The 13,858-nt window shown below is 39.6% G+C and overlaps 1 protein-coding gene across 5 annotated transcripts in view; it reads left to right on the top strand.

The window, feature by feature from the left end:
• ttc21b (tetratricopeptide repeat domain 21B) overlaps positions 1–13,858 on the top strand; it is a 108,397-nt gene that overhangs the window by 61,253 nt on the left and 33,286 nt on the right. For all 5 annotated transcript variants that reach the window (XM_072579501.1, XM_072579500.1, XM_072579496.1 and 2 more), the window contains 4 exons: positions 2,143–2,331; positions 3,508–3,618; positions 9,215–9,296; positions 10,751–10,901. In XM_072579501.1, the coding sequence (XP_072435602.1) occupies positions 2,143–2,331; positions 3,508–3,618; positions 9,215–9,296; positions 10,751–10,901 (533 nt within the window). The remainder of the gene's footprint in view (positions 1–2,142; positions 2,332–3,507; positions 3,619–9,214; positions 9,297–10,750; positions 10,902–13,858) is intronic.

A 13,858-nucleotide genomic window follows, 5' to 3' on the forward strand; every position in this document is an offset into this window, starting at 1 on the left:
TTCATTTGTAGATTATATTAAACTGTGTCTTCAGCCACTAGCCCTTCCTCCAGAAGGTGTAGTTTGTTTTTTGAAATTTTTAGTAAAATACATAATGATTTAATGTCTGATGTTTAATAAGCATTTGACAGATGTTACTTGTGTATAACATAATCAAGGTAAGAGTGACAAAAGGGGATTCATGCAATCAAGCTTTGCACCCAAATCTAGGATTTATTCATGCAATTTTTATTTACTTGTGCTGTTTTAGTTGGCTAATATTTATTTATTCTCTGGTTATTCAGGAATCTTCATTTGTTTGATGCCTCTTTCAGCCAAGTCTGACAGCATGTATTCATACCATAGCAACTTGTAACCTTGGGCTTTAATCAAGTAATCGATTTGTCATTTTCTGGTAGAAAAGAGGTTTTCTACATTCAGTGCTCTATCTTCTTGAGTTCAAAAGCATCTTTATATATAAAATTGTCTTCTGCCATCTTTTTTACCCTATTTTTTTTCTTTGCTGTCTTCATTGTAGATTTTAAAAGTGGAAGCTATTGTTGAACTCTGTCCAGTGTTTCTGTTTCGAAATAAATCAGTGAGCATTAGGCATTACACTTCTGTTTTGTTTTGCTTACTCAAATTTTTTACCCTTCAGTCTTTGCCAGCAGTCTCCTGTCTGTGTTTTGTCCAAGACTTTGAACATAGACTACATTTACTGTATTTCCCCCCCATTCATCATACTTGTCACCTCCACAAAAGACTCATTCATAATTATTAAATACAGTTTTTCTTTCTAGAATATGTACTCTCTTCTAATTATTTTCAGTTCTAGATTTTTATGAATTCATAGGCAAGGATGTTGATTTTATTTTTCCATCCTACAGCTGTTAATTTGACAGGCCTGGATTCCCCTTGATTCTCTTTGTAAAAATGCTTATTACATTGGCTATGCTATGGTTCTCTGGCACACATCCATTGTACATAGAATCCTGAAATATAATTTCTGGGGCCTCCACTATTATTTTTCCAATTTCCTTCCAGGCCCTTGAAGATTCCAGTGCTTGTCTTCTCTTAGCTTAACTAATTTCAATGATACTTTATTTTGTCATTTATTGAATTATTATGCTTTCATTTTTACTAATTTTACTATTTATCTCTATCATCGTTCTGTTTTATACAAATTGAAATAAAGTTTATAAGTATTCCTACAAATTTTCAATTAGTTCAATTTTCAGTCCACCTTAGTACAGTCTCCTTATTCTTAAAATTTGTAAACTAATCTGCTGAAAATAGTTACCCAACATGGGATCTAAATAAGTATTTCTTCTAGTCATTTATTTTTGGCTGGCATTCTTGGTTTTGGAATTATTTTTGGCTGCGTCTCTTTTTTGTTTATTTTGTTATTTTGTTTATTTGTTACATTAATTAGTGTACATTAACCTTTATTTTGTTAAGTAAATGTTCCTGCATCTAAAAAGTATTTCCCAAACAATTCTTAATATTAAGAATTAGACCATAATATGCAGGAGCAGAAGTAGACCATTCAGTCCTCGAGTCTATGTCATCCTCAGTATGTGTTTTCCCACCTATTTTTGTGTCATCTGCACATTTGGTAGTAGGACATTAACTTCTATCATCCAAGTTATTAATATGTATTATAAATAAATGTGGCCCCAGCACTTACCTATTGTCATTTCATTACTTACATGTTGCTGTCTAAAAATGCTTCCTTTCTCCCAACTCTTTGTCTTCAGTTAATTGGCCAGTCCTATATCCATGTCTTATGTGCAGTCTCTCATTGAATGGATTTGGAAATCCAAATGTATTATCTGTAGTGTTCCTCATATTATTACTTATTATTTCTTTTTATTATATTTGTTTGACAGTATGCTTGGTAGAAAGACTTTGGAAAAATGTGACAGCAAAAAATCTGCTCTAAATTTAAATTATTCATTCATGTTCAAGTACACCCTCGAGTGGAAAAACAGTGTTATTTTGTAATAACCCATTTGTCTTACATAATGCATATGCTTAGCAATTAAAATTTGAACACTTCTGTGTGTATTATATGCATCTGATGTACATTACTAACTTATTTCATGTCATTTTAATATTCTGCTAATTGTTAGTCTTTTTTTATTCTTACCATTTCCTGGATAGGCAAGGGAGGTCCAGGCTCAGGTGTTAAAACGAGTTCAACTAGAACAGGCTGATGCAGTCCCTCACCAAAAACAACTTGCAGCAGAGATCTGTGCTGAAATAGCAAAGCATGCGACAGACCAGCGAGACTATGAAAAGGCAATTAAGTTCTACAAAGAGGCACTTGTCTATTTTGAGAATGACCATAAGGTTAGTTTGCGGTTGCTAATTTATTATATGTGGTGACTTCAAAAAATTCCAAACTATGGCTTCATTTCACAATGCAAGAATGTGTATGTTTGCATAGATCTCTTGGAATGTGAGAATTATATTGAATAATACATTGAGATATTTAGAAAGTTTAAGTAAGAGTCGTTAATTATCCTGCCTGAAACCACTAAAATGAAGCTGTCTGTGAAAGCATTCCATGTTTGATTACTCTATGCAACAGTACAAAGTGGAAAAATGATCGTCCTGGAAGCAAATTTCTTTCTCGGTCATTGCAAGGCAGCTCACTAAAGCCGTATTTTATCACAAAGTAGAGACTAAAGTTTTGCTTAAAAGTAATTAATGCTGCTCCCAGCAGTAAATTGTCACAGGTTAGGTATCAGGAATGTTGATGAGTGTACAGGAATCACGGTATCCCATAAATTCAGCTGAAAGTCTTGAAAGGCCCTAGAATTTTTTCTAAAATGAAAGACAAATGCTTAGTTATAAATAACTGCTTCCTGTTTTTGGCTCTGGCTGAGAGACTGTCTGTTAGGAGGATTATATGGGAAATTTTTCCTACTCAACTCTTGCATCTGGAGTGAAATTTCAAACTAGAATTTCAAGGAATATATTGGAAATCTTGCAAGTGAAGAAGTTAGTCATTTGAGATGATGGTGTCTTTAAGCTCACAGATAAATCTAAAAATCAGGCCTCATCGTCTGAAGTTGAACCTTTCTGTCTAATTTTTTTAAAAAATTTGTCAAAAGGTGAATAGCAACTGTCAATATTTTTTTCCGAAAGTCAGTCTGTCTTATGCAACTGAATTTCCAAACGACATGTGAATTTACAAGTCATGGCAAAATGCAAAAATCTTAATAGAAAATTATTTTTATTGTACGTACTGTAATATTTGTAGATATACACCTCAAATATGTCACTGATATTTACCAGCCTGTCAAATCTATTTTGTAGTGGTGACATTATCTTGAATTTCATTAATAGCCTTGGAATATTCACATGTAATCGAAAACAATTTGCTTTAAAACAGTGCTAACACTGTTTCCTCAGAAATCGAAATGAGTCAAAGTCTTCCATTGTTGTGAAATAATGTATAATGGTCCACCAGATATCTTGTATTGTTATGTTACGTTGTAATTTTATTGCTTTCTGTGTTAGGTGATGCTAGAACTTGCGCAGCTGTACCTTGCTCAAGATGATATTGATGCCTGTCAACATCAATGTGCAGTTCTTCTGAAAAGTGATCAAGATAATGATGCAGCTACTATGGTTAGTAGAGATAGAGCATAATATTTGAAATAACTGAGATATTACTGCTATCGCTGATAACTTTTAAAGTTTTGGACCTTTGTCTCTCAACTATATGTTGAAGACTTAAGTGTTCATTTAGTTTTTTGTTACCCTTTTGTGTCCCATCAATTATCTATTATTGGAAGAGGAATAATGTGTATGACACAGAAGATGGGACTAGATCTTTGTGAAAATATTCAAAATAGACATGAGACAAAACCTTAAACCCTTTAACTTAATTCTCATCAAGAAATCATCTACAGTATGCACAGGGGTTAAATGACTAAATTTATTTCAGCAAGTGGTTTTTCTTCATGGAATTCACATTATGTTAGCAGTGCTAGTGCCAACTTCCCATTACAAATGACATGCTACTGAATCAATAAATTAACACTTTCTAACTAATTTTAAAATAAACCAGGTAATGAAGTCATGTGCTATCAATCATTTGTTAATTGGTTACACCCTCATAATCTTAACTTCGTTATCTATCTTTACCTCTTTCTTTTGTCACCCCACTTCCTGGCTATACATATTCACAAAAGTTAGTAAAGAACTATAATTAAGCAAGAATGATGAACAGAAAACTGCAAATTGAAGATTTTAGCTTCAAAGCACTACCCAAACTGTTCAATAAATCCTTATTTTGTAAAGGAACACTTTCAATTCTTGAACAATTTTAGCAACACCTAGGTTAGAGGAGTTCATTTCAAATAGCCCTATTGGCAACCTTAATAAACTCCAAAGCAATGTTGCACTATCATTTAGATATACTAGCTTTTCCATTGATTCTTTAGCTCCTCATTTTTTGTTACCACCCAGATTCAGATAGGCAGAACATTCTTATGTCACCTTGAATATGCTGTCTCCAGACCTGTGCTCTAAATAATAAGAAATTTCTAGAAAATCTCAATAGTTCTGGAGACTGGTTAATGGACACAAAAAGTTGATTCTGTTTTCTCTCTATAGATGCTACTAGTTCTCAAAAAGTTTTCCAGAAATTTCTGATTTTGTTTCTGATTTCTAGTATCCACAGTTGTTTTTTTTCTTGTCCTGTGGTCTAAATATTCCAGCTGAAAATGTGTTGCTGGAAAAGTGCAGCAGGTCAGGCAGCATTCAAGGAACAGGACAATCGACATTTCGGGCATAAGCCCTTCTTCAGGGTTTATGTCCGAAATGTCAATTGTCCTGTTCCTTGGATGCTGCCTGACCTGCTGTGCTTTTCCAGCAACACATTTTCAGCTCTGATCTCCAGCATCTGCAGTCCTCACTTTTTCCCGTCTAAATATTCCAGTAAAGGAAATAATTTGTTTATGTAAACATTCATTTTAACCATCATTAGCCCCTTCCTTTTTAGCAATATGCCTGATGCCTGAATCCATTTTGAAGATACTTTTAAAACAATGTCTGAGATGTTGCACCTACTTTCTGTGTGAATGTGGCTGATAGTGATTGTAAAGTACAATCTTTATAGATTGTGATTTAGGAGAAAAGCAGTTACAGGACTGTGCCATTTATTTCAAGCTTCCATTAAAAGATTAGCACTGACTATCAAGATGCCTGCAGCTCTCGATTGCTCCACTTCCCTCTTCTAGCATGTAACTTTGATTTAATTGTTGGCATGAAATTGATCAAAGAAGCAAATGCTATTGTAGCCTGCAGAACCAATATCTTTATTCTGTTTCTCATTAACTAGCAAAAGCTCTACTTTAGGATTGCCCAATCCTATAAAATACTGGATATTTGTCTGTCCATTTGGGCCACTAGATCCAAAGCTATGGCTTCCTTGAATAGCAATGTGTCAGCCATGGTTTAGCAGCATTATCAACTTTCAGTCAGAAGGTATGGATTTAAGCCCCAGTCTAGTTACGTGAATACATTATCCAGATTAATACTTCAGAGTAGAAGCAAGGGAATGATGCTTCATTGGAAGTGTATTTTTCAGATAAGTTATTAAACGAAGACCCTTCCTGTTTCTTAGATGAACACTGAAGATCATGCATTATTTAAAGAAGAACAGGCCTTTTTTTCTGGCCACTAGGCCAATACATATCTTTTGACCAATGTCAGAGTAATTGATTCTGTCATTCATTTTCATTGCTTTTTGTGAGAGCTGGTTCTGTGCATTTCTTACAACAGTGACCACAGTCCAAAAGTATTTCATTGCCAACAAGGCATTTTGATACATAATTAAATTATGAAAGTAACTATATACAAATAAAAATTCATTCATCCGAAGATATTGAAGTTTGCTTCCTGTGCAGTTGCCAAAGTGTTTTCATTGCACCATTTGTCAGACTTACTCCAAAGCTGAGGGAGATAAGAAAATTAGCCATTGAATGATAGTATACCCTTTTAAGCTCAGCTGTCATCCAGCACAGAAAAAGTGACTCTTAAGCTATGTCAAAAACATCGTCTTATGTCTAATTGTAAAACTAAATGGAAAACCACTTAAATGGGTAATAAATATGAAACATATAGTGTGAATTAGAATTATATATCAGCCAGTCTTGAGCAGGGCTAGTTACTTACCAGAAGGATGTTAACAGGTCATTTGGGTGGGGTTTTAATGGGTACTAGCTACCAGGCTATTGAATTCACTTTCTCAATTTGCTATGACAAATTGAAATCTCAAGACTGACTGCAAAGCTGCCGTCAGTGTGATGGGTTGAAGTGTTCCTATTTTGACGCAAGAGCTATCAATAATAAGGGTGATGAAGTTAGAGTATAGGCTAGTACTTGGAAATATGATGTTGTGGCTATTACAGAGACTTGGATATGAAAGGGGCAGACTGGTTGTTGGATATTCCAGGGTTTAGAACCTTGGATGACAAGGAATGTGGAACATTTTGTCAGAAGGAAGCTTACTTAAGGTTGAGGAGGCAGGGATCAGACAGGTCTGTAGAGGGTTACAAGGTAGCCAGGAAGGAACTGAAGAAGACTGAGGAAAGTTAGAATGGGGCATGAGAAAGCTTTAGTTGGTCGGATGAAGGAAAACCTTAAGGCATTCTACATGTATGTGAGGAACACAAGGATGACCGGAGTGAGGGTAGTGTTGATCAGGGATAGTGGAGGCAACTTCTGCCAGGATTTGGAGGAGGTAAGGGAGGTCCTTAATGAATACTTTACTTCAGTATTCACTAGTAAGAGGGACCTTGACGTTTGTGAGGACAGTGTGATACAGACTGATATGCTTGAACATGTTGATGTTAAGAAGGAGGGTGTGCTGAAAATCTTGAAAAACATAAGGATAGATAAGTCCCCTGGGCCGGATGGAATATTCCCAAGGTTACTATAAGAAGCGAGGGAAGACATTGCTGCTCCTTTGGCGATGATGTTTGCGTCCTCACTGTCCACTGATTGGAGGGTGGCAAATGTTATTCCCTTGTTCACGAAAGGGAATGGGGTAACCCTGGGAACAACAAACCAGTCAGTCTTACGTCTGTGGTGGCCAAATTATTGGACAGGATTTTGAGAGACGGGATTTATGTTTACTTGGAAAACCATAGCTTGATTAGATGGTTAACATGACTTTGTGAGGGGCAGGTCATGCCTCACAAACCTTATTGAATTCTTTGAGGATGTGACAAAACACAATGATGAAGGTAGGGCAGTGGATGTGATGTATGTGGATTTTAGCATGGTGTTTTATAAGGTTTCCCCATTGTCAGCTCATTCGGAAAGTAAGAGCATGGGATACAGGAAGATCTGGCTGTCTGTATACAGAATTAGTTGGCTTATAGACTACAGAGGGTGGTAACTGTAAATTATTCAGCCTTGCGCTTGGTGACCAGTGGTGTTCTGCAGGGATCAGCTCTGGGACCTCTGCTCTTTGTGATTTTTATAAATGACTTGGATGAGGAAGTGGAAGAGTTGGTTAGTATGTTTGCCAATGACACGAAGGTTGGTGGAGTTGTGGATAGTGTCAAGAGCTGTTGTAGGTTAATGTGACATTGACAGGATGAAGAACGGGCCGATAAGTTCAACCTGGAACAAAATGATTCATTTTGGAAAGTCGAATTTGAATGCAAAATACAAGGTTAAAGGCAGGATTCTTGCTGGTGTGGAGGAACAGAGGAATCTTGGCATCCATGTCCACGGATGCCTCAAAATTGCCACCCAAATTGATAGAGTTGTATGGTGTATGGTGTGTTGGCTTTCCTTAGCGGGGTGATTAAGTTTAAGAGCCACAAGGTTATGCTGCAGCTCTATTGAGCCCTGGTTAGGCCACACTTGGAATATTGTATTCTGTTTTGGTCACCTCATTATCAGAAAGATGTGAAAGCTTCAGAGAGAATACAGAGGAGATTTACCAGGATGTTGCCTGGACCGGAGGGCAAGTGTTATAAAGAAAGGTTGAGGAAGTCAGGGCTTTTCTCATTAGAGTGAAGAAGGATGAGTGGTGACTTGATAGAAGTGTACAAGGTGTTGAGAGGCATAGATAGAGTGAATAGCCAAAGATCTTTTTCCAGGGCAGAAATGGCTATGCCGATGGGGCACAATTTTAAAGTTATTCGAGGAAGGTTTAGGGGAGATGTCAGAGATAGGTTCAAGTTCGGCACAATATTGAGAGCTGAAGGGCCTGTACTGTGCTGTCCTGTTGTATGTTCTATGTTCTATTGTTAATCCAGTCTCGCAGTTATTGCATTACTGAACCATGCGTGATATTTTTGTAATTGTGTACGCCTTCATTTAAGAGAGCAAGGTAGAGAAGGTACAAGGATATAATAGTACTGAGTTTGGAGCTGTTCTTCAGCTGTATGTTTTTCAACACCAGTTTTTGTGTGTCTCCAGTTATATCCAATGTAATTTCTTACATGGCTTATAGTTTCTGGGCCGTCATCAAGTTTGGGCTTGAGTTTGGTCTTATTGTGTTCTGTCTAGTCACGCATACAGAATAGTAATCTTGCAAGTTGTGAAGAATGTATGGTACCAAAGATGTGTCGAACCTGGGATCTTACTTATCCAGAATTAGAACATAAGAACATAAGACATAGGGGTGGAAGCAAGGCCATTCGGCCCATCGAGTCCACTCCGCCATTCAATCATGGCTGATGGGCACTTCAACTCCACTTACCCGCATTCTCCCCGTAGCCCTTAGTTCCCCGAGACAACAAGAATCTATCAATCTCTGCCTTGAAGACATTTAGCGTCCCGGCCTCCACTGCACTCTGCGGCAATGAATTCCACAGGTCCACCACTCTCTGGCTGAAGAAATGTCTCCGCATTTCTGTTCTAAATTAATATTAGTTAGGATCATAACATTCTGAAAACACAGAGAACCACCAACAAGGCAAAGTCTTGATGTTATATTAAAACAACAGCAGCATCCTTGGAATTCTCCTTCTAATATTCTGGGTTCCTCCCTGGTAGAATATGGAGGATCCCTCCATTCAAAGAGCAGATAAAATCCTGCAGTCATTTGTAGCTTCACTGTTCTTCTGAAATAAATCTAAGCTTTGTTAGATTGCTGGAAAAAAGCTTTTGTAATGTTTTTAAGCAAATCTTATCCACAATTTGTCTGGCACATTCTGTGTAATGTTTAAATTAAAATAATTCTGATATTATGTTATAGATGATGGCAGATCTGATGTTCAGAAAGCAGGATTATGACCAAGCTGTGTTCCACTTCCAACAACTTTTGGAACGCAAACCAGGTAAATGTAGCTGTTTATTGCTTTATAGTTGTAATATTTTGTAAGCAGGCTGTCTTGCAATAATATTGAAGAATATTAGAACCAGTGACCTAAAGTTGTCTTTGTGTGTCTAATTCTGCCAGCAGAATTATGAAAAATATCATACTTTCCTGACCAGAATTTTATCAAGAAGGTGGGGCTAATTGAAATCTGATTTGAGGAATGCAATGTTGTTATTCATCTCGAGAGAACTAGAATATAAAGACATGGATGTACTTCTGAGGTTTTATAATGTCTGGTCAGACCACATTTAGAGTATTGTGAGCAATGTTGGGCCTCATACCTCAGGAAGGATGTATTGGCCCTGGAGCAGGTCCAGAGGAGGTTCACAAGAAAAGATCCCAAGAGTGAATACAAATCTATGTTCCATTTCATAACTGAACAGTATACTTTCTAGATGACTTGTAAATTTGGGTCTGCCAGTGAGTCTTAATCTGGTACATTGGAGCCAGCAGTTCCCTTAAATATTTTTGTCATAATCTTCTTGTGTATATATAATGGATTATTGGAAAGACCTGGGAGTCAGAGTCGAAAAGAGTGGCACTGGAAAAGAACAGCAAGTCAGGCAGCATCCAAGGAGGAGAGTCGACATTTCAGGTATGCTTTTTCAGTGCCACCCTTTTCGCGACTCTGATTCTCCAGCATCTACATTCCCCACTTTCTCGTAGAATCTGGGAGTATAAGTAGAAGGCTTTCTGCTATTTATTGCCCAGACGCATGTGTCTTACATAATGTACTCATTCTATCTCTGGCAAGGTAGACCAAGTTAACAGAAGGAAGAATGACACTTGGTTTGATAAATAAGCTACGTTATCCTACGCTTGGCAATACAACTTATGATTGAGTAATCCTTGGTACAATCTTTTTTTTCACACTAGTCACTATGTTATCACAAAAATAAACAGAACAGATTTGCTTCGCCATTTTATGGGGCATTTTACTTCATGTAAAATCAAAATAACCCTGTCTATGGCAAAGGTTGTCCATTTGTCACCTAACTATTGTGCTAATATCTGCATCCTGAATTTTATAAACTATTCTCCCTCATCAGGTGGGTTGGTTCGTCAGCAATGAGGTTCTCCATATTTTACAGAATAATATTGCCTTGTTAACAACTTGGCCATTGTTTGGAATTTCTGGTAAAACAATCAGCAACTTGCTTTTTAAATATTTCTTTGGGTCTGTTGTGTTTGGTCAGTATTTGCTCATAAATGTTTAAGTCACGAATGACCAACATGCTTTAACTGATAGTGATCAAAAATCTTTAATTTGGAGGTGCTGGTGTTGGACTGGGGTGTACAAAGTTAAAAATCACATGACACCAGGTTATAGTCCAACATGTTTAATTGGAAGCACACTAGCTTTCGGAGCGACGCTCCTTCATCAGGTGATAGTGGCTTGCACTTTTTTTTTAGATAATTTTATGACATTAGCACGTTTGATCGATTTGTTGAGAAGAGCTGGAAAACTGGAAGAAGTTCCCAGATGCCTTGACATGGCTGAAAAACACACGACAAGACCAACTTCTGAGCCTGGCTTTAATTATTGCAAAGGGTTGTACCTCTGGTAAGTTGTCCTGCAATTATGATTAAAAACCAAAGTTCTAATGGCTCAGTGCACAAATGAACATCACAAAGTCCAGGAAGGTTGCAAGTTTGATTTGGCATTTGCTAGATTTATCAATTACTGTCAAAGAAACAATAATGATAATAAATTGATCTTTACTTCGTTTATTGAAGTGGAAGGTGAAATGCATTAAGAGCCATAAGCAAAGCCATTTTCTCACAAAGAGCACCAACAAACAGGTCATCAGCTCTATTCAAATGCAGTACCAGTGTCTGAACCAGATTAGAGTACCCCACAGTATCTTGTGCATTGAGGTGTTTACTGCTGTCTCTAGAACTTGACCCTCCAGAGGCGAGTGAACCTTGAAAGGAGTGAGATGCTAAATGGACCTCGCTAGGGAGATGAAAGAAGAGAATACTGCAGAAAAGACTGCTGTTCAGGGTGCCGGGAAGCTGAGTAGTGCCACTTAGAGTCATAGAGATGTACAGCATGGAAACAGACCCTTCAATCCAACTCGTCCATGCCAACCAGATATCCCAACCCAATCTAGTCCCATCTGCCAGCACCTGGCCCATATCCCTCCAAACCCTTCCTATTCATATACCCATCCAGATGCCTTTTAAATGTTGTAATTGTACCACCCTCCACCACTTCCTCTGGCAGCTCATTCCATACACATACACCCTCTGTGTGAAAACATTGCCCCTTAGGTCTCTTTTATATCTATCCCCTCTCACCCTAAACCTATGCCCTCGAGTTTTAGACTCCTCCACCCCAGGGAAAAGATTTTGTCTATTTATCCTATCCATGCTCATGATTTTATAAACCTCTATGACATCACCCCTCAGTCTCTGATGCTCCAGGGAAAACAGCCCCAGCCTATTCAACATCTCCCTATAGCTCAAATTCTCCAACCCTGGCAACATCCTTGTAAATCTTTTCTGAACCCTTTCAACTTTCACAACATCTTTCTGATAGGAAGGAGACCAGAATTGCATGCAATAGCCTTCAAGATCCTCCGCTCCACGCTCAGAGCAATGCGCCGGCACCTAATCTCTCTACAGTCAGCCCTGCCTCAGCTGAGGGCCACACTCTCTCAGAATTGCAAAAGACACACTCTATACTACATCCTCAGGAGAATTCATACTCTCAACAAACAGTATTTCAACTCCATCTCAAACATCAAAACCTGTAAGTACAGCAAACTTTTATCTACCCACCTCCATGACCAGTACTCCTCAAACATTCCAGTAGATTCCCCTGGCCTCTGGAACTGCTCCGACGCCATTAGCCATGTGGCTGGTGCAGCTGCCACTCCCACGCTGATTGTTGATGTCACTTCCGCCCCCATCATGGACACTCCCACAGCCACTTCCGCCCCTCACAATTCCTCATGCACCACACGTGACATCACTTCTGCCCCTTACATCATCGCTGATGTCACACGGTCAGTGACTTCTGCCCCCCCCCCACTGCCGTGTTTGCCACCATTTCCGCCCCCACCAATGCCACTCACCTGCATTCTGATGACATGCCCCCCACAGATCCCACTGTCACCATCCCCACCCCCCAGAACCCTGAGGGGAACACCACCCCTGCTTATGACTCTACCCCCATTCCCCCCCCACCACCACGCCCACTCCAGTTACAGGCTCCGCATCTCGTCCACATCCCGCACCTCCTCTCTCAGACCCCACCCCTCCAACTGTAACAAGGACAGAACGCCCCTGGTGCTCACCTTCCACCCTACCAACCTTCGCATAAACCAAATCATCCGCCGACATTTCCGCCACCTCCAAAAAGACCCCACCACCAGGGATATATTTCCCTCCTCACCCCTTTCCGCCTTCCGCAAAGACCATTCCCTCCGTGACTACCTGGTCAGGTCCACGCCCCCCTACAACCCACCCTCCCATCCTGGCACCTTCCCCTGCCACCGCAGGAACTGTAAAACCTGCGCCCACACCACCTCCCTCACCTCTATCCAAGGCCCTAAAGGAGCCTTCCACATCCATCAAAGTTTTACCTGCACATCCACTAATATAATTCATTGTATCCGTTGCTCCCGATGCGGTCTCCTCTACATTGGGGAGACTGGGCGCCTCCTAGCAGAGCGCTTTAGGGAACATCTCCGGGACACCCGCACCAATCAACCACACCGCCCCATGGCCCAACATTTCAACTCCTCCCTCCCACTCTGCCGAGGACATGGAGGTCCTGGGCTGCCTTCACCACCCCTCCCTCACCACCAGACGCCTGGAGGAAGGACGCCTCATCTTCCGCCTCGGAACACTTCAACCTCAGGGCATCAATGTGGACTTCAACAGTTTCCTCATTTCCCCTTCCCCCACCTCACCCTAGTTCCAAACTTCCAGCTCAGCACTGTCCCGATGACTTGTCCGGACTTGTCCTTCCTGCCTATCTCCTTTTCTTCCTGATGAAGGGCTTTTGCCCGAAACGTCGATTTCGCTGCTCGTTGGATGCTGCCTGAACTGCTGTGCTCTTCCAGCACCACTAATCTACTATCTGGTTTCCAGCATCTGCAGTCATTGTTTTTACCTCTTAAGCTCGCATCCAAATCATTTATATAATGATGAATAGTAGTGGACCCAGCACTGATCCTTGTGGTACTCCACTGGTCACAGGCCTCCAGTCTGAAAAACAGCCCTCCACCACCACCTTCTGTCTTCTACCTTTGATTCAGTTCCATTTCCAAATGACTGATTCTCCCTGTGTTCCATAAGATCTAACATTGCTAATCAGTCTCCCATGGGAAACCTTGTCGAATGCCTTACTGAAGTCCATATAGATCACGTCCACCGTTCTGCCTTCATCAGTCCTCTTTGTTATTTCTTCAAAAAACCCAATCAAGTTTGTGAGACATAATTTTTCATGCACAAAGCCACATTGACTATCCCTAATCAGTCCTTGCCCTTCCAAATACATGTACATCAGGA

This window comes from Chiloscyllium punctatum, chromosome 10, assembly GCF_047496795.1.
Source record: "Chiloscyllium punctatum isolate Juve2018m chromosome 10, sChiPun1.3, whole genome shotgun sequence".
Taxonomy (NCBI): Eukaryota; Metazoa; Chordata; class Chondrichthyes; order Orectolobiformes; family Hemiscylliidae; genus Chiloscyllium; species Chiloscyllium punctatum.